Source organism: Salmo trutta, chromosome 8 (assembly GCF_901001165.1).
Source record: "Salmo trutta chromosome 8, fSalTru1.1, whole genome shotgun sequence".
NCBI lineage: Eukaryota > Metazoa > Chordata > Actinopteri > Salmoniformes > Salmonidae > Salmo > Salmo trutta.
The window spans coordinates 5,379,888-5,405,174 of NC_042964.1; the positions used below are offsets into that span (position 1 = coordinate 5,379,888).

The 25,287-nt window shown below is 41.7% G+C and overlaps 1 protein-coding gene across 1 annotated transcript in view; it reads left to right on the forward strand.

Moving 5' to 3' along the window:
* The window catches only part of arap2 (ArfGAP with RhoGAP domain, ankyrin repeat and PH domain 2), a gene marked incomplete at its 3' end in the record, with an annotated part of 151,628 nt that overhangs the window by 107,736 nt on the left and 18,605 nt on the right, over positions 1-25,287 (forward strand). The window contains 7 exon segments of the mRNA XM_029759778.1: positions 4,302-4,446; positions 11,242-11,344; positions 12,046-12,244; positions 16,852-16,915; positions 17,763-17,926; positions 18,120-18,332; positions 18,510-18,615. Coding sequence (XP_029615638.1) covers positions 4,302-4,446; positions 11,242-11,344; positions 12,046-12,244; positions 16,852-16,915; positions 17,763-17,926; positions 18,120-18,332; positions 18,510-18,615 — 994 coding nt within the window.

Genomic DNA, 25,287 nt, shown 5'->3' on the forward strand with positions numbered 1-25,287 from the left:
AGGTTTTTGGCCTTTCTAGGGAGTTTTTCCTAGGGAGTTTTTCCTAGCCACCGTGCTTCTTTCACATGCATTGCTTGCTGTTTGGGGTTTTAGGCTGGGTTTCTGTACAGCACTTTGAGATTTCAGCTGATATACGAAGGGCTATATAAATACATTTGATTTGATTTGATTCTTGGGGGTAAAAGCTGTTGAGAAGCCTTTTGGTGGTCCTAGACCTGGCACTCCGGTACCGCTTGCCATGCAGGGAGTACAGGAGGGGACTGAGCACGCACCCCTGGGGAGCTCCAGTGTTGAGGATCAGCGTTGCGGATGTGTTGCTACCTACCATCACCACCTGGGGGCGCCCTTTCAGGAAGTCCAGGATCCAGTTGCAGAGGGAGGTGTTTAGTCCCAGGATCCTTAGCTTAGTGATGAGCTTTGAGGGTACTATGGTGTTGAATGCTGAGCTGTAGTCGATGAATAGTATTCTCACATAGGTGTTCCTTTTGTCCAGGTGGGAAAGGGCAGTGTGGAGTGCAATAGAGATTGCATCATCTGTGGATCTGTTTGGGCGGTATTCAAATTGGAGTGTATCTTGGGTTTCTGGGATAATGGTGTTAATGTGAGCCATTACCAGCTTTTCAAAGCACTTCACGGCTCGGACGTGAGTGCTACGGGTCTGTAGTCATTTAGGCAGGTTGCCTTAGAGTTCTTGGGCACAGGTGGTCTGCTAGGAAACATGTTGGTATTACAGACTCAATCAGGGACATGTTGAAAATGTCAGTGAAGACACCTGCCAGTTGGTTAGCACATGCCCGGAGCACACGTCCTGGTAATCCCTCTGGCCCCGCAGCTTTGTGAATGTTGACCTGTTTAAAGGTCTTACTCACGCCTCAGTGTTGCTTGCCTCGAAGCGAGCATAGAAGTGATTTAGCTCGTCTGGTAGGCTTGTGTCACTGGGCAGCTCGTGGCTGTGCTTCCCTTTGTAGTCTGTAATAGTTTGCAAGCCCTGCCACATAAGACGAGCGTCAGAGCCTATGTAGTACGATTCAATCTTAGCCCTTTATTGGCGCTTTGCCTGTTTGATGGTTCGTCGGAGAGTCCTGCACCTTGAAAGCGGCAGCTCTACCCTTTAGCTCAGTGTGAATGTTGCCTGTAATCCATGGCTTCTGGTTGGGGTATGTACGTACGGTCACTGTGGTGGACGACATCCTAGATGCACTAAATGATAAAGCCAGTGCCTGATGTGATGTACTCCTCTATGCCATCGGAAGAATCCCGGTTTGGTGAAAGAGAGGGATGGAGAGATGAAAAGAGAGAAACCGGAAAAGGGAGAGAACCTTTTCTCCTGTCTTTTTCATGTCGTCTATTAGAACAATATCTGACTCGTCACACACTGTTTGACAAATGAATCAATAATTAGCATATTCATGAGATGAAGAGTCAAAACTTTTGGAGTTGTGTGTGTGTGTGTGTGTGTGTGTGTGTGTGTGTGTGTGTGCGCGCACGTGCGCACACGCGCACGCCTGTCTGTCTGTTGGTGGCAGAAACAAAAAAGCAGATGTCGACAGTGACTTTGAAATCCAACATGAGATGTTTTCATGAACTTCATGCTTGTTAAGTAAATCCTCCCAGGCAGACAATCATGAAATACATTTGTTCCTTCCAACTTTCCAGAGATCAACTTTGTCTCTGTTGATAGAAACCTGCAGGGAGATTAGATTTATTTACTATTATTAGTATACTGGGTGTAAGTGTGTGTCAGGTAAAGATTAGGGAGGACCATGTTTTTGTATGTGCATAGTCTTATTTCTATTACAGCATACTGTTGTTCATATTCCATTCACACAGCTCAATAAAATATCAACAGGTTTAGGCTACTACATGACACTCAAATTTGCCCTGTACCCTTCATAAGGTTGTTACAACCTACTCAACAAATAAAGGGTCTGAATACTTATATAAATGTGATATTATGTTTTCATTTTGTTAAGACTCTCAGACCATGTTTTTAATGTAGGTGCACAGGTCGAGAGACAAATTGGAGTAATCAAGGGGACAGACAGTGACACATTCAATACTGCCTTGTACACTCTTGCCTGCATCTAACGCTCCATTTGGCAATTGAAACAAGTTTATATTGGACAAATTCAGGTAGTTCCCTCCACGTTTCGCTCCGTTTGCTTCCGTTTCAGAAACGTTTTGCGACATAATCGGCAGAATGAATACACCCTTGATCACCCGCACACACAGTTCACTTTCATAGCAGCCACATACAGCATCATCAGTTTGCTCATTGTATAACTCCTTCTCGCATCTACCCGCTCTCCTCCTCTTACCTTTTCCCTTCAGTTGTGCAGTGCACAACGCATCAGCTGTCTGTGACCAGGCGCATAAACCTATCCAAGCCAAACCTTCATACCATAACCGCTAACCACTAAGCGCTAACAACTACATCGTTGTCAATATACTAATATTAGAGTTAAAAACTTGAACCCAACAATCAAATCCATGTGTACAATCATGCAGTACAGTGTACGGTGGACCCTGCTGGCAATACATTTATAAAACTGAAAAGCTTACCTTGACTTGAAAGTGATAATGTGTTAAATAGCCTTAGCCAGCTAGCTAACAAATAACATTCTGTTTTATATATATATATATATATAAAAAAAAATCACCCTTTGCCTTGATGACAGCTTTGCACACTCTTGGCATTCTCTCAACCAGCTTCACCTGGAATGCTTTTCCAAAAGTCTTGAAGGAGTTCCCACATATGCTGGAAATCTGTTATTTTGTCTGATGAGTCCAAATTTGAGATTTTTGGTTCCAACTGCCGTTTCTTTGTGAGACACAGAGTAGGTGAACGAATGATCTCCACATGTGTGGTTCCCACCGCGAAGCATGGAGGAGGAGGTGTGATGGTGTACAAAAAACAAAGAAATGTATGCATTCACTACTGTAAGTCGCTCTGGATAAGAGCGTCTGCTAAATTACTAAAATGTAAAATGTAAAATGATGTGTGGGTGCTTTGCTGGTATCTGTGATTTATATAGAATTCAAGGCACACTTAACCAGCATGGCTACCACGGCATTCTGCTGCAATACACCATTCCATCTGGTTTGCACTTAGTGGGATTATCATTTGTTTCCAACACACACCTCCAGGCTGTGTAAGGGCTATTTGACCAAGAAGGAGAGTGATGGAGTGCTGCATCAGATGACCTGGCCTCCACAATCACCCGACCTCAACCCAATTGAGATGGGATGAGTTGGACCGCAGAGTGAAGTAAAAGTAGCCAACAAGTGCTCAGTATATGTGGGAACTCCTGTTGGAAAAACATTCCAGGTGAAGCTGGTTGAGCGAATGCCAAGAGTGTGCAAAGGTGTCATCAAGGCAAATGGTGGCTACTTTGAAGAATCTAAAATATATACACTTTTATTGGTTATTACATGATTCGATACAGTTATTTCATAGTTTTGATGTCTTCACTATTGTTCTACAATGTAGAAAATAGTAAAACTAATGAAAAACCCTTGAATGAGTAGTTGTGTCCAAACTTTTGACTGGTCTGCATTTCTCAAGCGAAGATTTTGCTAGGACTGTCTTGGAGCGGGTTCGTATTAAGTAAATGTTTCTGTTTGTGTTTGTTTCTGTGTATGTGTGTGTGTTTCTGTTTGTAGTGTATGCGAAACGTGTGCTGCTAACAGTATATCTTCCTCCACTGTCCCTGTCCTGGGCACGAACTGCCTTTTATTTATGGCCCTAATAATATTGTCTTTTTATTGGACTAAATGCAGTTTGTTAGTGCTTCCCTGCCCTGATCAAATCAAATCAAATATTGGACAGTGCGTTTCCCTCAAAATGTAGGCAGTACATTCAGCATTTCTTTTTAGTCTAGGAGACTGTCAATGTGTGTAGTCCATTAGGGCCCAGTAAAATCCCTTCAATGTTTTGCCTGAATACCCCAAAGTCCCCCTTTTCTCCGTTTACATTTCCCCGTTGACCGTTTGTCCCTGTTTCTGCAGGTTTTCAACCTCAAAAGTACACCTTTGTAATAGAAATATAACACGTTTGGATGTTCTATGTCCACGACATTGTTTAAAGCCTATCAGGAGACCACTTTTGAGGTCAGATCATCTGCTCGCAAACACACATGACCACCCTCCTTGACAATGTACCAACCGTTTGAGCTATTGAAAAATATCTAATTTGATAGCCACATATCTACGTTTGAAGATAGCTGTGGAGTGAGTTACATATGGTTTTAGTGAACTAACACGTGTGTGTGTGTGTGTGCGCGTGCGTGTGTGTGTTTCAGACATGGTGCGACGCTGGTGTACTCTGGAGGGGGGCTACCTTAGCTATTATGAGAATGAACGGAGCCCCATGGCCACCGGCAGAGTGGACATCACTGAGGTGGTCAGTCTGGCCGTCAACAACACAGAGACCATGACTGGAGCTGGGTATGGAGACACACACACAGAAACACACACACACACACAGAAACACACACACACACACACAGAAACACACACACACACACACCACAGAAACACACACACAGAACACACACACACAGAAACACACACACACAGAAACACACACACACACACAGAAACACACACACACACACAGAAACCCCTCCCCCCCACACACAGATACACACACACACACACACACACACACACACACACACACACACACACACACACACACACACACACACACACACACACACACTTAAACACACACACAGAAACACAAACAAACACACTCACATAGAAACACACACACATGCATTCACGCATACACACACATTTTCTCTCACACACACTCTTTGACACCCCTCCCCCTCTTTGACCTTCTGAACTTACATTAAAAACGTCAATGTACATTTCATAACTGTATGAGGTTTATGTGTTGTATTGACATCAGCAAAACTAGGTTAAAAGTGCAGAAACCACCAAACGTCTACCAATCCATCTTTGTAATGAACTTCTTATCAATTCAAAGTCGAGAACAAACGTTGATAAGCTAAATCACTGACTATGAGGGACGTAAACTAAGACAGACATGTGAACAGAAACAACACTAGCTGTATATAATGTTCAACAGTACCGGTATCAACTTATGATATACAGTTGAAGTCAGAAGTTTACATACACCTTAGCCAAATACATTTAAACTCAGTTTTTCACAATTCCTGACATTTAATCCTAGTAAAAATTCCCTGTCTTAGGTCAGTTAGAATCCCCACTTTATTTTTAAGAATGTGAAATGTTAGAATAATAGTAGAGAGTGATTTATTTCAGCTTTTATTTCTTTCATCACATTCCCAGTGGGTCAGAAGTTTACATACACTCAATTAGTATTTGGTAGCATTGCCTATAAATTGTTTATCTTAGGCCAAACGTTTCGGGTAGCCTTCCACAAGCTTCCCACAATAAGTTGGGTGAATTTTGTTCCATTCCTCCTGACAGAGCTGGTGTTACTGTATCAGGTTTGCAGGCCTCCTTGCTTGCACACGCTTTTTCACTTCTGCCCACACATTTTCTATGGGATTGAGATCAGGGCTTTGTGATGGCCACTCCAATACCTTGACTTTGTTGTCCTTACGCCATTTTGCCACAACTTTGGAAGTATGCTTGGTGTCATTGTCCATTTGGAATGCATTTGCGACCAATCTTTAACTTCCTGACTGATGTCTTGAGATGTTGCTTCAATATATCCACATAACTTTCCTACCTCATGACGCCATCTCTTTTGTGAAGTGCACCAGTCGGTTGGGATGGTGTTCTTCAGCTTGCAAGCCTCCCCCTTTTTCCTCCAAACATAACGATGGTCATTATGGCCAAATAGTTATATTTTTGTTCCATCAGACGAGAGGACATTTCTCCAAAATGTATGATCTTTTGCAGTTGCAAACTGTAGTCTGGCTTTTTTATGGCGGTTTTGGAGCAGTGGTTTCTTCCTTGCTGAGCGGCCTTTCAGGTTATGTCGATATAGGACTCGTTTTACTGTGGATATAGATACTTTTATACATGTTTCCTCCAGCATTTTCCAATCAAATCAAAGTTTATTTGTCAATTGCGCCGAATACAACAGGTGTAGACCTGACAGTGAAATGCTTGCTTACAAGCACTAACCAATAGTGCAAAAAAGTTATTAGGTGAACGATAGGTAAGTAAAGAAATTAAACAACAGTAAAAAGACAGGCTATATACAGTAGCGAGGCTATAAAAGTAGCGAGGCTACATACAGACACCGGTTAGTCAGGCTGATTGAGGTAGTATGTACATGTAGATATGGTTAAAGTGACTATGCATAAAAGATGAACAGAGTAGCGTAAAAGAGGGGTTGGCGGGTGGTGGGTCCTTTGCTGTTGTTCTGGGATTGATTTGCACTTTTCGCACCAAAGTACGTTCATCTCTAGGAGACAGAACGCGTCTCCTTCCTGAGCGGTATGACGGCTGCCTGGTCCCATGGTGTTTATGCTTGCGTATTATTGTTTGTACAGATGAGAGTGGTACCTTCAGGCATTTGGAAATTGCTCCCAAGGATGAACCAGACTTGTAAAGGTCTACAATATTTTTTCTGAGGTCTTAGCTGATTTCTTTTGATTTTCCCATGGTGTCAAGCAAAGAGGCACTGAGCTGGAAGGTAGGCCTTGAAATACATCCACAGGTACACCTCCAATTGACTTAAATTACGTCAATTAGCCTATCAGAAGCTTCTAAAGCCATGACATCATTTTCTGGAATTTTCCAAGCTGTTTAAAGGCACAGTCAACTTAGTGTATGTAAACTTCTGACCCACTGGAATTGTGATACAGTGAATTAGAAGTTAAATAATCTGTATGTAAACAATTGTTTGAAAAATAACTTGTGTCATGCACAAAGTAGATGTCCTAACTGACTTGCCAAAACTATAGTTTGTTAATAAGAAATTTGTGGAGTGGTTGAGAAACAAGTTTTAATGACTCCAACCTAAGTGTATGTAAACTTCCGACTTCAACTGTATATTCTCTGACTGCAGTTTAGAGAAAATATTGCTTGGCTTATCCATTCGCTTCAAACATTTAAACAATGAGTAATCACTCTGAAGAGGGGACCATTATGCAATTTCTGAGTGTGTGCATGTACGTGCGCCGAATGTGTGTGTGCCTATGTCCATTTCTTGTGTGTGTGTGTGTTTGTGTGTGGCTCAAATAATGGGTCCATTAATACCCCAGCAGATGTTATGGAGAGGGAACAATGTCTTGATTTGTAAATGTTATTTATGTTCTCATTATGGACATCTGGCTGTATTCACTGCTCTGGCCCCATGCAATGGATTCATATACACAATCAAGCCTAGTTAATTTTTCAGCGTATTTTTGGAGTGTTTGTGTGTCGGGGAGACGGGCGTGTTGTGTGTGGGGGGCCTACAGTATGCACTTGAGTGTGTAGTTGTTGGTGTATCTGTGTGTGTCTCTCTGTGTGTGTGTGTCTCTCTCTGTGTGTGTGTGTCTCTCTCTGTGTGTGTGTGTGTCTCTCTGTGTGTGTGTCTCTCTGTGTGTGTGTGTGTGTGTGTGTGTGTGTGTCTCTCTCTCTGTGTGTATGTGTGTGTGTCTCTATGTCTGTGTGTGTGTGTGTCTGTATCTGTGTCTCTGTGTGTGTGTCTCTGTGTCTGTGGCTCTCTGTGTGTGTTTTTGTTTGATGGCGACCCGATCATTGTAAAATGGTGCTCCCCCAGCCTCTCTGTCTCCTCATCTCTCTCCCTGTTTTGCTGCCTCTCTGTCTCATCTATCTCCCTGTCCTCCAGCCTCTGTCTCCTCATCGCTCTCCCTGTCCTCCAGCCTCACTGTCTCCTCATCTCTCTCTCTGTCCCCCAGCCTCTCTGTCTCCCCATTTATCTCCCTGTCTTTCAGTGGGAGAGTAACTAAGAGCTACATTGACTACAGATCAGTATCATAGTTGAAACCCCCACACGCTGAGCGGCAAGTAGCCTAGTGGTTAGAGCGTTGTAACCTTTGTTACTGGCCCAAAAAGTCTGCCCCTAAACAAGGCAGTTAACCCACTGTTCCTAGGCCGTCATTGTAAATAAGAATTTGTTCTTAACTGACTTGCCTAGTTAAATAAAGGTTAAATAAAAATGTAAATAAAAAACGCTCTGTACCTCCACAGTCCCAGCATGCTTCAGTGTACTCTTGGTTAACCCAGAGCTAAAGTATTCAGTATATTAGTCAGCTACTCGATTATGTTCTGGGTCTGTACATGCTAAGAGAAGAGATGCTAGAACGAGGAGTGGAAATGGAACTAGGAGCTCCACCCTCTCTCTTTGAAAGTTACAAGCCAAATGATCCCTCCCCTTATGAAAACCGAAAGATGCTAACACATGTGAAATTGTGATTTGTCCAAATAACAATTTATGAAAAACCCTAACATTGTAACTACTGCTGTTCTTTATCCTACGTGTCCCGTTCAGTCCCAACAGAGTCGATAGCACCAATTATGTTTACCTACAGTACCAGCCAAAAGTTTGGACACACCTACTCATTCAAGGGTTTTTCTTTATTTTTACTTTTTTCAACATTGTAGAATAATAGTGAAGACGTCAACACTATGAAATTACACATATGGAATCATGTAGTAACCCAACATTTTTTAAACCAATCAAAATATATGCCAAGAGTGTACAAAGCTGTCATCATGGCAAAGGGTGGTTACTTTGAAGAATCTCAAATAACAAATATATTTTGATTTGTTAAACACTTTTTTTGGTTACTTCATGATTCCATATGTGTTATTTCATAGTGTTGATGTCTTCACTATTATTCTACAATGTAGAAAATAGTAAAAATAAAGAAAAACCCTTGAATGAGTAGTTGTGTCCAAACCGTTGACTGATACTGTAGATCTGTCTGCGAGAGATTAGCCTTAGTGCCATACAGGGGACATCCATCTGTCTATGGCTCATACATATTAACGTATGCAGAATACACTCTCCCCAACTGCCCTTACTCTGCATCGCCCTGCATGGCTCTGCACTGCAGAACAACGTGGGTGTCATTTTACATTAAATAGACTGCTTTGGTAATTTCATCAGGTATGAGACCTTCTACCTTGTCCGCTGATCTCCGATGAGTTTTCAGAATATTATATCAAAATATGCACAAAGATTTGATGGAGGGAGAATCGTGTGTCTGCTAGATGAAGTGGGTGGGTGTTGAAGTAGTTTTGGATGGTGAATTTTGATTCTGTGGTGTAGTCTAAAGACATTGGATTGTGTTTGTTAGTCAGATATTCTTCAAACCTAAACTTCTATTTTTAAATCTCTCTCTCTCTACCTTTCTTTCTCTCTCTTTCTCCCCCTCGCCTTCTTGTCCTCTGGGACTCACTAACAAGCGCCTGCACACTTGTCAGGGGTCCAGTGGGGTCACACAAACACCCGTGTCCCGCCATGTTCCCCTGATGTTCGTGAGTGGAAACACGCCTCCGCGCTACCAGTACCCCTCATGACATGCTCCTTTAGACACGCTCTGCTGTTCCCATTATAACCCCTTATAACCACAGCCGCGCTATACCCCCCCCCCCAAAAAAAAATCTAGTGATCGCCTGCCTCTGTGTCGAAACCATTAAGAAAGTGATACTCTGACCTCCTCTGCTTTTGGAGACAGAGGGAAGCCGGTGAAAGAGACATGAGAGAAAGAGGGAAAAGGACAAAGATTAATAGCTGCCTTTTGGCTTCCGGCAGCAGGGTTGTTCCTCTCTTAAACAGCAGGTATAAGCACCTTTTGTGTGTGTGTGTTTTAAATGTGTGTATGTGTTGAAGTATTTGTGTATACGTGTGTAAAGGTGTTGGTATATATACGGTGCATTCAGAAAGTATTCATATCCCTTGACTTTTTCCACATGTTGTTGTGTTACTGCCTGAAATTAAAATGGATTAATGGCTCATCCATCTACACCCAATACCCCATAATGAGAAAGTGAAAATATGTTTTTTTGTTGTTCATATTTTAGCAAATATATTGACATTTAAATACAGAAATATCTAATTTACGTAAGTAAACTCAGGAACATTCGTTGTCGTCTTGGTAAGTAAAGGTGAATAGTCTCCCAGTGTCTGTTGGAAAGCAGACTGAAACAAGTTTTCCTCTAGGGTTTTGCCTGTGCTTAACTCTATTCTAAAAAACTGCCTTGTCCTTGCCGATGACAAGCATACCCATAACATGATGCAGCTACCACCATGCATGAAAATAGGATGTGTTACTCTGCGATGTGTTGTGTTGAATTTGCCTCAAATATTTAGCTTTGTATTCAGGACATAAAGTACATTTCTTTACCAAATTTGTTTGTGTCTTATTGCAAACAGGATGCATGTTTTGGAATATTTGTCTTCTCTACAGACTTCCTTGTTTTCACGCATTTAGCTTAGTATTGTGGAGTAACTACAGTATTGTTGATCCATCCTCAGTTTTCTCCTATCACAGCCATTAAACTCTGTAACTGTATATTGATACACCGTCCAAAGTGTAATTAATAACTTTGCCATGCTCAAAGGGATATTCAATGTCATATTTTTTTTAATGTTTACCCATCTACCAATAGGTTCCCTTCTTTGTGAGGCATTGGAAAACCTCCCTGGTCTTTGTGGTTGAATCTGTGTTTGAAATTCACTGCTCGACTGAGGGACCTTACAGATAATTGTATGTGTGGGGGTACAGAGATGAAGTAGTCATGAAAAACTATGTTATACAGTATTATTATTATTATTATTATTATTATTATATATGCAACGTATCATGTGACTTGTTAAGCACATTTTTACTCCTGAACTTATTAAGGCTTGCCATAACAAAGGGATTAAATACTTATTGACTCAAGACATTTCTGCTTTTTATTTTTAATTCATTTAAAAAAATGTCTAGATACAAAATTCCACGTTGACATTATGGTTTATTGTGTGTAGGCCAATTTAATGTAATCAATTTTAAATTCAGGCTGTAACATAACAAAATGTGGAAAAAGTCAAGGGGTCTGAATACTTTCTGAAGGCACTGTATTTAGGCCTCTGTGTTTTCACACATATGTGTTGCTGTACATGTCTTGGTTTGTATTATTTACAGTAATGTACAGAATGTGTTTGTGTATGTATAGTGCCAGTATTTAGACTCCTTGCTGGTTAGTATTTAAAGCAACAGTCTCCTATCCCTTTCACCTGCATGCACCAGGTACAGTACTATATGTGACAAACCTGTCCCATTGTTCTCTCAGGGCTGTGTTCATGGTGGAGATATACCTACAGTCAGACAGAGTGTTCTTGTTTGGCGCCAAGACACAGGAGACACAGCAAGACTGGGTCCAGGCTATCGCCAAGGTGTGTGAGTGTGTTTTAGACAATTTCTTTACTAGTTTTACATAGTGTGTATCATTGTGGGTCAGTCTACATGTATCATTGTGTGTCAGTCTGTGTGTATCAGTGTGAGTTAGTCTGCATGTGTATCATTGCGGGTCAGTCTGTGTGTGTATCAGTGTGGGTTAGTGTGTGTGTCACATTTGAATCACAATAGATCAATTTCACCCTCCTTACACACACACACACACACACACACACACACACACACACACACACACACACACACACACACACACAGCCCCTGGAACCATCAAGAAGACATAGTAGTCTAACTGTCTCTTCTCCTGCCTGTGACAAGCTCTTGTAATGACACGCTACACAAAATATGTCCTCAATTCCTTTGTTTTATCTTGCTCAACCTATCTATTAATCCCAGCTGGTGTTAGATAGTGGTAGAGGTAGCCATATTAGTCCACCTGTCTGTATAGCCTTAGACACCCTCGTGATTCAATTTGAGCTGCAATCAAACGGTTAAGACACTGAGAGAGAGAGAGAAAGGTGTGTTAGAAGTAAATTCAGCTGGGGAAAGAAGAAGTTTCGGGAACCTTAAAGTTTGTTGCTTGTGCACAGATGTTTTTATTTTTATTTTTCTCTGTTCGATTTTGTTTCGCTGTGACTCTAGAGAATAGTTTTTCTTTCTTTTTTTCTTTTGTTCCCTTCAGTGTTTCGTCCCATCCAAAGTAGAGGCTTTGTTGAGGAGAGACTGCGAGCTGATTGGTCGGCTCTACTTTAAGGAAGGTCATGACCTCTATCACTGGAGGGTTGGTTGGTTTGCTCTGGAAGGCTCCGCCCTCTACTTTAGTTCCGGGGAGGAGGAGAGGACACTGGGGGCCATGCAGCTCAAACAACTACAGGAACTCAGTAAGTATAGAGTCCATACCTAAAGACACACAAACACACCACACACGCCTGCACGCATACACAACCATACACAAACACACACACAACCATAGACACACAACCATATACACACACACACACACACACACACGCCTGCACGCATACACAACCATACACAAACACACACACAACCACACACACACAACCATACACACACACACACACGCCTGCACGCATACACAACCATACACACACACACACACAAACAACCATACACACACACACACACACACACACACACACACACACACACACACACACACACACACACACACACACACACACACACACAAGGAGGAACAATATAGGCTCATATATCATACACAGTACAGTGTAACCTGTCTATCTCATCTTGACCCTGCCTGGTATTAGTTCTCATCTTGACCCTGCCTGGTATTAGTTCTCATCTTGACCCTGCCTGGTGTTAGTTCTCATCTTGACCCTGCCTGGCATTAGTTCTCATCTTGACCCTGCCTGGTATTAGTTCTCATCTTGACCCTGCCTGGTATTAGTTCTCATCTTGACCCTGCCTGGCATTAGTTCTCATCTTGACCCTGCCTGGTATTAGTTCTCATCTTTACCCTGCCTGGTGTTAGTTCTCATCTTTGAAGTGGCACCGTCTCTCTCCGCTGGCATGTAGTATTGACATCTCCACGCTACTGTGGAAAGTGTGAGCGTGCCCTCCTACTTCTGAGAGATAGTCGCCACACTACAGTCGTCTTTATAAGTCTTCTCAGCGGAGAGCAAAGAAGTTGCCCAGCGGGTATGTCAGCCATGTCGGCGAGAAGTTCACACGGAGTTGGCAGCCAACTAGACTTGCAAAATGTCAATTGATTGCAGCAGAATTATGTGTATGGGCAGGAAAATAAATAAATATCTTTAATCCGTTTAAGGCTTACTGTAGATCAAATCGGAACGTCGCTGCGTTCCTGCCCCCTCCTCTTACCTGGGGTGGGATTAGGGAGCTGAGAGCTGCCATGGCTTTCCTGATTCTCCCGGCACTCTGAAATCCATGTTTGTCACAGACGGGAAGCCTCAGAGGTACCAGAGGGCCTCTCTGTGTTCTCTTACGGGTGAAACGTTTTGGAATCTGAGTGGAATGTAAGGAAGTCCATCCTGTGACATAGACTTTGCACCCATTAGTACCACTGTGACACCCCAACCAGGTGGGTTGCTGCAGTGTACCACAGAAAGATCAGACATGTTTTAGACAGTTTAGAGGCATTAGGATGTTGACTAGACACCTAACCAGCTTTACTGCTTTAGAAATGTCACTCTGGCTCCAGTTTGGAGTAATATATAATATGTATAGTGGGGTTAAATTATTGACACCCTTGATAAAGATGAGCAATAATGACTGTAAACAAAAAATAATTCAAACACCGAGCTACAGTATATTGTAGAAACAAAATCCAAATAAAATAATAGTATTTTATAGTAATACAATTGCTCAGAGAAATAGATTTGGTTTAACAAGTAATTATTTTTCCTCAAAAAGGTAAGGGTCAAAATTATTGACACCCCCTAAAGATTCCTATAAATAAAGTAGTTAAAAGTGTAGTATTTGGACCCATATTCATAACATGCAGTGACTACATCAAGCTGGTGACTCAAACTTGTTGGATGCATTTGCTGTATGTTTTGGTTGTGTTTCAGATGATTTTGTGGCCAATAGAAATTAATGCTGAATAATGTATTGTGTCATTTCGGAGTCACTTTTACTGTAAATAAGAATTGAATGTGTTTCTAAACACTTCTAGATTTATGTGGATGCTACCATGATTACAAATAATCCTGAATGATTTATTTATAATGATGAGCGAGAAAGTTAGAGGGTCAACGATCATACCCCCATGGTCATAGGGTCCCGTGTGGCTCAGTTGGTAGAGCATGGTGTTTGCAACGCCAAGGTTGTGGGTTTGATTCCCACGGGGGACCAGTATGGAGAAAAAAATGTATGAAATGTATGCATTCACTACTGTAAGTCGCTCTGGATAAGAGCGTCTGCTAAATGACTAAAATGTCAAATGTAAATGTAAATCATACCACCATTACCAATAACAGGGGAGGTTAGCATGTCTTGAGTAAAAATCTCCTCCCCAAATCAAACACACATATTTAGCAGATGTTATTGCCGGTGTAGCGAAATGCTTGTGTTCCTAGCTCCAACAGTGCAGTTGTGTGAGTGAGTGAGAGAGAGAGAGATGTTTATTCACTCCCCGAGTGGGTGAATAAGTGCTTTGGTGATGAAATTTCCCTTCCTTATGTTATAAAATACATTTTACCTAGGCAAATATGATCCTTCAAGTTCTGAATCGTTCAGTGGAGTCTTTCTCTAACATTATCATTAACATTATATTCAAATAAGCACTGGGCTCTGTTGACAGAAGTGGTGCCACATTCTCGCAGCAACTTTTGAGGATTCACGTGTTGTGGTGGTCATCTGTAAAGATGTCCAACGACCCCCATGATCGTTGAATACTAAATACTACATGTTGTGTCTCAATATCGATATCTATCTCACCTCTATTGTTTTATGTCCTCCGGATTGGAGAAGAAATCTGACGAGTTCAACAGCCTGTCAATGAGCCTTAACTCTCACACAGCAACCAGCCTAGCTGACTCAATGCTATTTTCCACTTTTATTTTTACCACTTTTAATCTCTGGCCTACGTTGATTTAGTCACCCAGTTTTGGCCGTCCTACAAGGGTAAAAACTCCAATAACTTTTGAACGGATTATGAAAGAGAAATGAGGTTTGGACTATTGGTTTTCGTAGACTCGCATATTATTGTACCCAATGGTCAAAAGATGCGTTTTGATTGGACGCCTATTGTTTCAGAACAAGATAAGCACATCTTCAATTTAGTTTCATCAATATATTTGATTCAGTATTTGTTACAGGGGTGTAGTTTGTAAAATGGTGTATTATTCTTCCAAAATTGTCACTGGCCAACAAGGAAATGAAACAACTAGTGCAAGGGAAATTGGAGTGAGCCAGGCTTTTTGCATGAGTACCAGCCCCTGATTCATCAAAGATAGAATTACTCCAATGATGCCCATTAGCAAAACCAGATCTATGCGACTCTCTCTCTCTCTCTACAACACAGCACACATTGGAAAATAATAGAATTATTCACATCGTCTAGTAAGCACGCAAGCGAGGTCACAGTTGATTTCCGGGCCTTTAATACACATCATTTCTGTGTGATAATGTGGGCTGTTGTTACCTTAAAACATGTTTTTTTATTTCTCTGAAGAATGAAGAAACTAAGCATATCAAGCACTTTTTTACAGGCCTGAATCCCAATACTAATTACAGGCCTACAAGACCGCAGAGTTAGCTTCCTTATCCCAGAAGCATAAAACGTAATAACATTTCCTCAGCGAGAGCCGAGAGGTGGATAAAGGGATTTTGATGTGTTTGTTGCGTTTACCTGATAACACTGTTTTATTAATAAAGTCTTCTCAATTCAATAGCAATCTCTGAAGCTTCTGTTTTTTTACCGCAGGTTGCTGGAAACAGAGCTAAATTCCTTGCCCTTGAAACTCTGCCAAACACAACATCAGCACATAATTTGCCACCAGAGAGTGGTGGAGATTAATTGTTTTGCCTGTTTACCTCCATATATTATTGAGAGTTTCTAGCCTAGCGGTTAAGAGCGTTGGTCAGGTAACCAAGATGTCGCTGCTTCATATCCCCAAGCCAACTAGGTGAAAAATCTGTCGATGTGCCCTTGAGCAAGGCACTTAACCCTAATTGATCCTGTAAGTCACCCTGGATAAAAGCATCTGCTTAATGACTTAATTGTAAATGTTGTAATCGCAGTGTTACCTGTGGATTTATATGATCTTCTTAAAATGCTTGACAGTAAAGCAGATGGGATTGTTGTAAAATATAGTGTAGTTTGTGGCCAATATGAAACTGAATAAATAGGACAGAAAGAGATTCATGAGTGTGAAAGTAATTGGCATGTAGGACATACAAGTTGTGCTGTGTGTGTGTGTGTGTGTGTGTGTGTGTGTGTGTGTGTGTGTGTGTGTGTGTGGTGTGTGTGCGTGCGTGCGTGCGTACGTGGTATGTATGAGAGGAGGAAGGTGTATGGAGGAAGGGGGTAGGGGGGTGTAGAATAATACAAACCAGTGCGATCTGATTTGGCACCACCCAGGCCAACACATTGTAAGAGCTGGCGACCAGTGACACCCAGGCTTCAAGCCCCAGTTCCCCCTACTGAGTGAACCTCACACATGTACATCAACAAGACAACGACCAGATGCATACAGTAGTGTCGGCTACACAGCAACAGGAAAATGTTACTTACTCTAGTGTGAAGCATTTATGGTAGCCGTCACAATCACTCGCTTAGATTTGTCCCCCTCTTTCTGTCTCGTTCCCCCATGTTTTCCGCTGTCCGAGCAGATCTGCATGGTGTGTAGCTTTGTTTACGACAACTGCTTCTAGAAGGCAGACTTTTCCTTCCATATAGCGAGGAATACTCTGTAAGTGCAGTGTAGCTATGCTTTGTTTCAGCATTGTTTCAGCTGTGAACATTGTTCTCTTTTCTCAGCTGTTTCCACACATGTAGAAGGTGAGGAGAGGATCCAAGTGCTCTTGATGGTGGAGGGTGGAAGGTATGTGTATCTGTGGTTTGTTTGTTTCCAGGCTGCTTTGCAGAACCATGTTCTGATGTGTGTATTTTCCATTGCAGTGTTTTCTCTATATTCATTTAGCAGTGGCGGGCTGCTGCTGCTAAATTGTGGCCGCCACTTAAAAAAATATGACAAAAATAAATATATATACGGTATATATTTAGTGTGAACTTAAACTACTAAAACCAGAAATAAAGTATGTAGAAAAGATAATGGAGTATTTTTTAATTAGATCTTTGAGAACTAACAAACACCAGAATAAAATCTCGACAGTCAGGGAAAATCTAGTTTCCTAAAATGTCATCACATGAGGTCCACATTGGTTGTCTGGGTCACTAAGATAGCATAATAACATGGCAAAAGTGTCAAATAAGTTTTAAAACTGCTAATTTTTGCTACGTAGAATCGCAAAACATTTACTTTAAAAAGAGATTTTCTTTCTCTTGGCCCCATGACAGAATGTGTATCATTGCAGGAAACTAGCTTTAAAACAAAACATTTCTCTCCGCCCCATGGCAAAATATGTAACATTGCATGAAATCTGCTTTTAAACAGCAAAATGTTATCTCTGCGGCTAAGAGGGGGGCCTCAACATTTTGGGGCCGGAGACTGCGCCATTAGCTACGCCCACTACCCCCCCCCCCCCCCCACCACCACACTACCTTTGCCACCGCTGCTGAAAAAAATCATAGGGAAACACTGCATTGTTTGTGTTTGAGAATTAAATAGTAGGTTATTAGACATTTGTCAATGTCTATTTTCCTAAAAATGCTTTATGGTATCGCTGAGACATTTTTAGTTTGTCTGACTTTTTTCTGCTTTCATACAGAACTGTGTACATCCATGGTTTCAACAAAGTGGACTTTGCGCTGTGGCACTCTGCGATCAAATTGGCCTCTGGCACGGACGGCAGGGCTCTAAGCAACCAGCAGCTGAGTAAAAAGGGCGTCCCCATCGTTGTGGACAGCTGCATAGCTTTTGTCACACAGTACGGTGAGCATCTCGTCTCCCATTCAGGGACCGACCAGGACCGACCCTACTTAGCTTCAGAGGCAAGCCAGCAGTTGGATGCAGGGTGGTATGCTGCTGGCTGAATACATGAGGGTTTGAGGACTTGTTTTCATGCTGTCTCTCTCTCACTCACTCTCCCCTCCTCCTTCCCCTACCTTTTCTCCCACTCCTCTAGGTCTGTGCCATCAGGGGATCTACAGCGTTAGGGGGGACCCGGGCCGTGTATCCCTGCTCCTGGGGGCCTTCAGGCAGGACGCCCGCAACGTAAAGCTCCATGTCCTGGAGCACCAGCTGGAGGACGTCACAGACACCCTGAAGACCTTTCTGTCCCAGGCCGAGGACGCCTTGCTGACCAAGGAGCTCTACCCCTACTGGGTGTCTGCACTAGGTGTGTAGAGCCACAGATTACCTTTGATTGTTTAATATTGATGTAGAAGTGATACATATGTATATACCTTTTGGGTAATTTGGGTTGGGTCAGTGTATCATGTACTCTATTGTAGCTTTATTTATATTTATGTGTCTTTTGTTTTAATCAATGACCTCCTTTCTTTGGTGAGTGTAGATGAGGAGGATGAGAAACGGAGAGTGGAGAAGTACTCTAGATTTATCCAGAGTCTTCCCAAGATCAACAGATCCACCCTGACTGCTCTGCTGCAACATCTCTACAGGTGAGAGTCCAAGGCTGCAGATACCCTCTGGTCAACGCACGCACGCATGCACGCACGTACGTACAAACTGCAAGAATCCTCCGGTCAAAGCTACCCTACACTCATCATGTCACTGTTCCTTTCACTGTAATGCACTGCAGACACATTTTCAGATGAGTATTTCACAATAACAAGCACTTACGAACATGTAGGTCAAGTAGTTTGTCTGAAAAGGAGAGCCTGAATATCATACTATACACTGAGTGTACAAAACATAAGAAACACCTTCCTAATTTTGAGTTGCGCCCCCTTTTACCCTCAGAACAGCCTTAATTTGTCGGGGCATGGACTCTACAAGGTGTTGAAAGCATTCCACAGGGATGCTGGCCCATATTGACTCCAATGCTTGCCACAGTTGTGTCAAGTTGCTTCGATGTCCTTTGGGTGGTGGACTGTTCTTGATACGCACGGGAAACATACCTCGTTCAAAGGCACTTAAATCTTTTGTCTTGCATATTCACCCTCTGAATGGCACACATACACAATCCGTGTTTCAATTGTCTCATGGCTTAAAAATCCTTGTTTAACCTGTCTCCTCCCCTTTGTCGACACTGATTTGAAGTGGATTTAACAGGTGACATCAATAAGGGATCAAAGCTTTGACCTGGATTAACCTGGTCAGTCTGTCATAGAAAGAGCAGGTGTTCCTAATGTTTTGTAACCTCAGTGTATATATCCTGATTATCATAATGTAAACAGTACCAGTCAAACATTTGGACATAGCTACTCATTCAAGGGTTTTTATTTATTTTTACTATTTTCTACATTGTAGAATAATAGTGAAGACATCACAGCTATGAAATAACACATATGGAATCATGTAGTAGCCATAAAAGTATTAAAAAATGAAAATATATGTTATATTTGAATTCTTCAAAGTAGCCACCCTTTGCCTTGATGACAGCTTTGCACACTCTGCTTTGCTCATTATATAGTCTGAATATCATAATATATATTATAATATTCAGACTATATATATATAATGATATTCAGACAAAAAAAAAAAATATATATATATATATATATATATTAGTATTAATATCATAATACAGTTGAAGTTTGAAGTTTACATACACTTAGGTTGGAGTCATTAACTTGTCTTTCAACCACTCCACACATTTCTTGGTAACAAACTATAGTTTTGGCAAGTCGGTTAGGACATCTACTTTGTGCATGACATAAGTCATTTTTCCAAAAATTGTTTACAGACAGATTATTTCACTTATAATTCCCTGTATCACAATTCCAGTGGGTCAGAAGTATACATACACTAAGTTGACTGTGCCTTTAAACAGCTTAAACAGCTTGGAAAATTATGTCATGTCAGAAGATTCTGATAGGCTAATTGACATCATTTGAGTCAATTGGAGGTGTACCTGAGGATGTTTTTCAAGACCTACCTTCAAACTCAGTGCCTCTTTGCTTGACATAATGGGAAAATCAAAAGAAAATCAGCCAAGACATCAGAAAAAAAATGATAGACCTCCACAAGTCTGGTTCATCCTTGGGAGCAATTTCTAAACGCCTAAAGATACCACGCTCATCTGTACAAACAATAGTACGCAAGTATAAACACCATGGGACTACACAGCCGTCATACCGCTCAGGAAGGACGCATTCTGTCTCCTAGAGATTTTTTTATATTTTTTTATTTCACCTTTATTTAACCAGGTAGGCAAGTTGAGAACAAGTTCTCATTTACAATTGCGACCTTGCCAAGATAAAGCAAAGCAGTTCGACAACATACAACAACACAGAGTTACACATGGAGTAAACAACATACAGTCAATAATACAGTAGAAAAAAAATAAGACTATATACAATGTGAGCAAATGATGTGAGATAAGGGAGGTAAAAGCAAAAAAATGCCATGGTGGCAAAGTAAATAAAGTATAGCAAGAAAAACACTGGAATGGTAGATTTGTAGTTTGAAGAAAGTTCAAAGTTCAAATATAAATAATATGGTGCAAAGGAGCAAAATAAATAAAATAAATAAATACAGTAGGGGAAGAGGTAGTAGTTTGGGCTAAATTATAGATGGGCTATGTACAGGTGCAGTGATCTGTGAGCTGCTCTGACAGCTGGTGCTTAAAGCTAGTGAGGGAGATAAGTGTTTCCAATTTCAGAGATTTTTGTAGTTCGTTCCAGTCCTTGGCAGCAGAGAACTGGAAGGAGAGACGACCAAAGGAGGAGTTGGCTTTAGGGGTGACCAGAGAGATATACCTGCTGGAGCGCGTGCTACAGGTGGGTGCTGCTATGGTGACCAGTGAGCGGAGATAAGGGGGGACTTTACCTAGCAGGGTCTTGTAGATGACCTGGAGCCAATGTGTTTGGCGACGATTATGAAGTGAAGGCCAGCCAACGAGAGCATACAGATCGCAGTGGTGGGTTGTATATGAGGCTTTGGTGACAAAACGGATGGCACTGTGATAGACTGCATCCAGCTTGTTGAGTAGGGTATTGGAGGCTATTTTGTAAATGACATCGCCGAAGTCGAGGATTGGTAGGATGGTCAGTTTTACGAGGGTATGTTTGGCAGCATGAGTGAAGGATGCTTTGTTGCGAAATAGGAAGCCAATTCTAGATTTCACTTTGGATTGGAGATGATTGATGTGAGTCTGGAAGGAGAGTTTACAGTCTAACCAGACACCTAGGTATTTGTAGTTGTCCACAAATTCTAAGTTAGAACCGTCCAGAGAAGTTATGCTGGATGGGCGGGCAGGTGAAGGCAGCGATCGGTTGAAGAGCATGCATTTAGTTTTACTTGTGTTTAGGAGCAGTTGGAGGCCACGGAAGGAGAGTTGAATGGCATTGAAGCTCGTCTGGAGGGTTGTTAACACAGTGTCCAAAGAAGGGCCAGAAGTATACAGAATGGTGTCGTCTGCGTAGAGGTGGATCAGAGATTCACCAGTACATTGGTGAGAAAAGTGCAAATCAATCCCAGAACAACAGCAAAGGACCTTGTGAAGATGCTGGAGGAAACCGGTACAAAAGTGTCTATATCCACAGTAAAACGAGTCCTATATCGACATAACCTGAAAGGCCGCTCAGCAAGGAAGAAGCCACTGCTCAAAAACTGCCATAAAGAAGCCAGACTACAGTTTGCAACTGCACATGGGGACAAAGATCATACTTTTTGGAGAAATGTCCTCTGGTCTGATGAAACTAAAATAGAACTGTTTGGCCATAATGACCATCGTTATGTTTGGAGGAAAAAGGGGGAGGCTTGCAAGCCGAAGAACACTATCCCAACCGTGAAGCATGGGGGTGGCAGCATCATGTTGTGGGGGTGCTTTGCTGCAGGAAGGACTGGTGCACTTCACAAAATATCAGGCATCATGAGAAGGAAAATTATGTGGATATATTGAAGCAACATCTCAAGACATCAGTCAGGAAGTTAAAGCTTGGTCGCAAATGGTTCTTCCAAATGGACAATGACCCCAAGCATACTTCCAAAGTTGTGGCAAAATGGCTTAAGGACAACAAAGTCAAGGTATTGGAGTGGCCATCACAAAGCCCTGATCTCAATCCCATAGAAAATGTGTGGGCAGAACTGAAAAAGTGTGTGCGAGCAAGGCGGCCTACAAACCTGACTCAATTACACCAGCTCTGTCAGTGGGAATGGGCCAAAATTCACCCAACTTATTGTGGGAAGTTTGTGGAAGGCTACCCAAGACGTTTGGCCTAAGATAAACAATTTAAAGGCAATGCTACCAAATACTAATTGAGTGTATGTAAACTTCTGACCCACTGGGGATGTGATTAAAGAAATAAAAGCTGAAATAAATAATTCTCTACTATTATTCTGACATTTCATATTCTTAAAATAAAGTGGTGATTCTATCTGACCTAAAACAGGGAATTTTTACTAGGATTAAATGTCAGGAATTGTGGAAAACTGAGTTTAAATGTACTTGGCTAAGGTGTATGTAAACTTCCAACTTCAACTGTAGATATATATTATGATATTCAGTGTATATATATATATATATATATATATATATATATATATATATATATATATATATATATATATATATTAGTCTGAATATCATACGCCATTATGTGGTGGAATAAAAGAGTCACATGGCACACACGCACACACACACACACACACACACACACACACACACACACACACACACACACAGAACTGTGTGTGGGTGGTAAGTGAGACAACAACACAGACTTGGGCACATCAGCATAGCGATGCCACCTGTTCTTATTGACACTTCTAACCCACAATCCCTTGCTCTGCAGAAGTCACTTAATTTACCCATAACACCATTCTGTATAACACATACCCTCCTCTGGGTGTGAATGATAACACGTTGTGTGTCAGCACAGGATGCCACTACTTTCAGCCCACTACAGTAACAAAAAAAAAAAGGTTAATGTAGATGTTTATTTTATTTTTTTATCATTCTCTCATGTCCCATGGTTTACCAGATAGTATTAAATCCAAAATAAAATCACCCTGAGAACTTGTCTTGAACATGTTCTCACCCAATTCCACCCTTCTAGTAAAGTAGATATGGACATACAGTAGATACAACATATTTCTACATCTGTTAGATACTGTAAATACTTCTAATTCACTACTACTACTTGTCTGGCCTGATGAGGTCTTGTACGCTGCTTACAGTGCTGCTGTTCCGCTCCAAAGCCACAGTGTATATGTTGGATTATTCATCTGACTATTATGGTAATGAGCAGATTGTTAACCTACAGATGTATGAGATACCAGACCCAGTCTGAGGGATGGCTAACTCTGAACATCTCTTCCATCTTCACTGAGTTAGGTCAATCTGCTTTTAGTTTTTGTGCACCTTACTTGTGGAGTAATCTCCAAGGCTCTCTACGATTTGGTGCCTCTAGGGCAATTCAAAAGGCTGATTGAGGACCTTTTTACTGACAAATGTGTTTGTTTTCTATGCATGTGTTTTGATTTCCGTGTATTAATGTGTATAGTGTATATTGATGTGTTTTTATGTGTGTACAGGACTCATTCCTAAAAGAGACATTGGTCTCAGCATGACTCTCTGTTAAAATGAAGGTTCAATTAAATAAAAAATACTTAATTGTGTATTTTGCTGGAATTTGGACTGTGGCCTGGTTTAACATCTCCAATCATTGCCTGGACTGTGGCCTGGTTTAACATCTCCAATCATTACCTGGACTGTGGCCTGGTTTAACATCTCCAATCATTATCTGGACTGTGGTCTGGTTTGACATCTCCAATCATTACCTGGACTGTGGTCTGGTTTGACATCTCCAATCATTATCTGGACTGTGGTCTGGTTTGACATCTCCAATCATTACCTGGACTGTGGCCTGATTTAACATCTCCAATCATTATCTGGACTGTGGCCTGGTTTAACATCTACAATCATTATCTAGACTGTGGCCTGGTTTAACATCTCCAATCATTATCTGGACTGTGGCCTGGTTTAACATCTCCTCCAATCATTACCTGGACTGTGGCCTGGTTTAACATCTCCAATCATTACCTGGACTGTGGCCTGGTTTAACATCTCCTCCAATCATTACCTGGACTGTGGCCTGGTTTAACATCTCCAATCATTATCTGGACTGTGGCCTGGTTTAACATATCCAATCATTACCTGGACTGTGGCCTGGTTTAACATCTCCTCCAATCATTACCTGGACTGTGGCCTGGTTTAACATCTCCTCCAATCATTATCTGGACTGTGGCCTGGTTCAACATCTCCTCCAATCATTACCTGGACTGTGGCCTGGTTTAACATCTCCAATCATTACCTGGACTGTGGCCTGGTTTAACATATCCTCCAATCATTATCTGGACTGTGGCCTGGTTTAACATCTCCTCCAATCATTACCTGGACTGTGGCCTGGTTTAACATCTCCAATCATTACCTGGACTGTGGCCTGGTTTAACATCTCCTCCTATCATTACCTGGACTGTGGCCTGGTTTAACATCTCCTCCAATCATTATCTGGACTGTGGCCTGGTTTAACATCTCCAATCATTACCTGGACTGTGGCCTGGTTTAACATCTCCTTCAATCATTATCTGGACTGTGGCCTGGTTTAACATCTCCTTCAATCATTACCTGGACTTTGGCCTGGTTTAACATCTCCTCCAATCATTATCTGGACTGTGGCCTGGTTTAACATCTCCTCCAATCATTACCTGGACTGTGGCCTGGTTTAACATCTCCAATCATTACCTGGACTGTGGCCTGGTTTAACATCTCCTCCAATCATAACCTCTAGCTCCCAGCACACATGCTCATGCTGTTGATCAGGGAGTGTGTACATCGTTTGGTAGTGTACGAGGGTGACATTGTGTGTAGCTGTACTCTTAGGTGTGTCTGTGTGTGTCTGTTCCTGTGTGTGTGTTTAAGCATTTGTGGGTTTATGTACTGTACATGGGGCAGCAAGTAGCCTAGTGGTTAGAGCGTTGGACTAGTAACCGAAAGGTTGCAAGATTGAATCCCAGAGCTGACAAGTTAAAAATATGTCGTTCTGCCCCTGAACAAGGCAGTTAACCCACTGTTCCCCAGTAGGCCGTCATTGAAAATAAGAATTTGTTCTTAACTGACTTGCATAGTTAAATAAATTAAATAAACATACAGTATGAGTCTATGC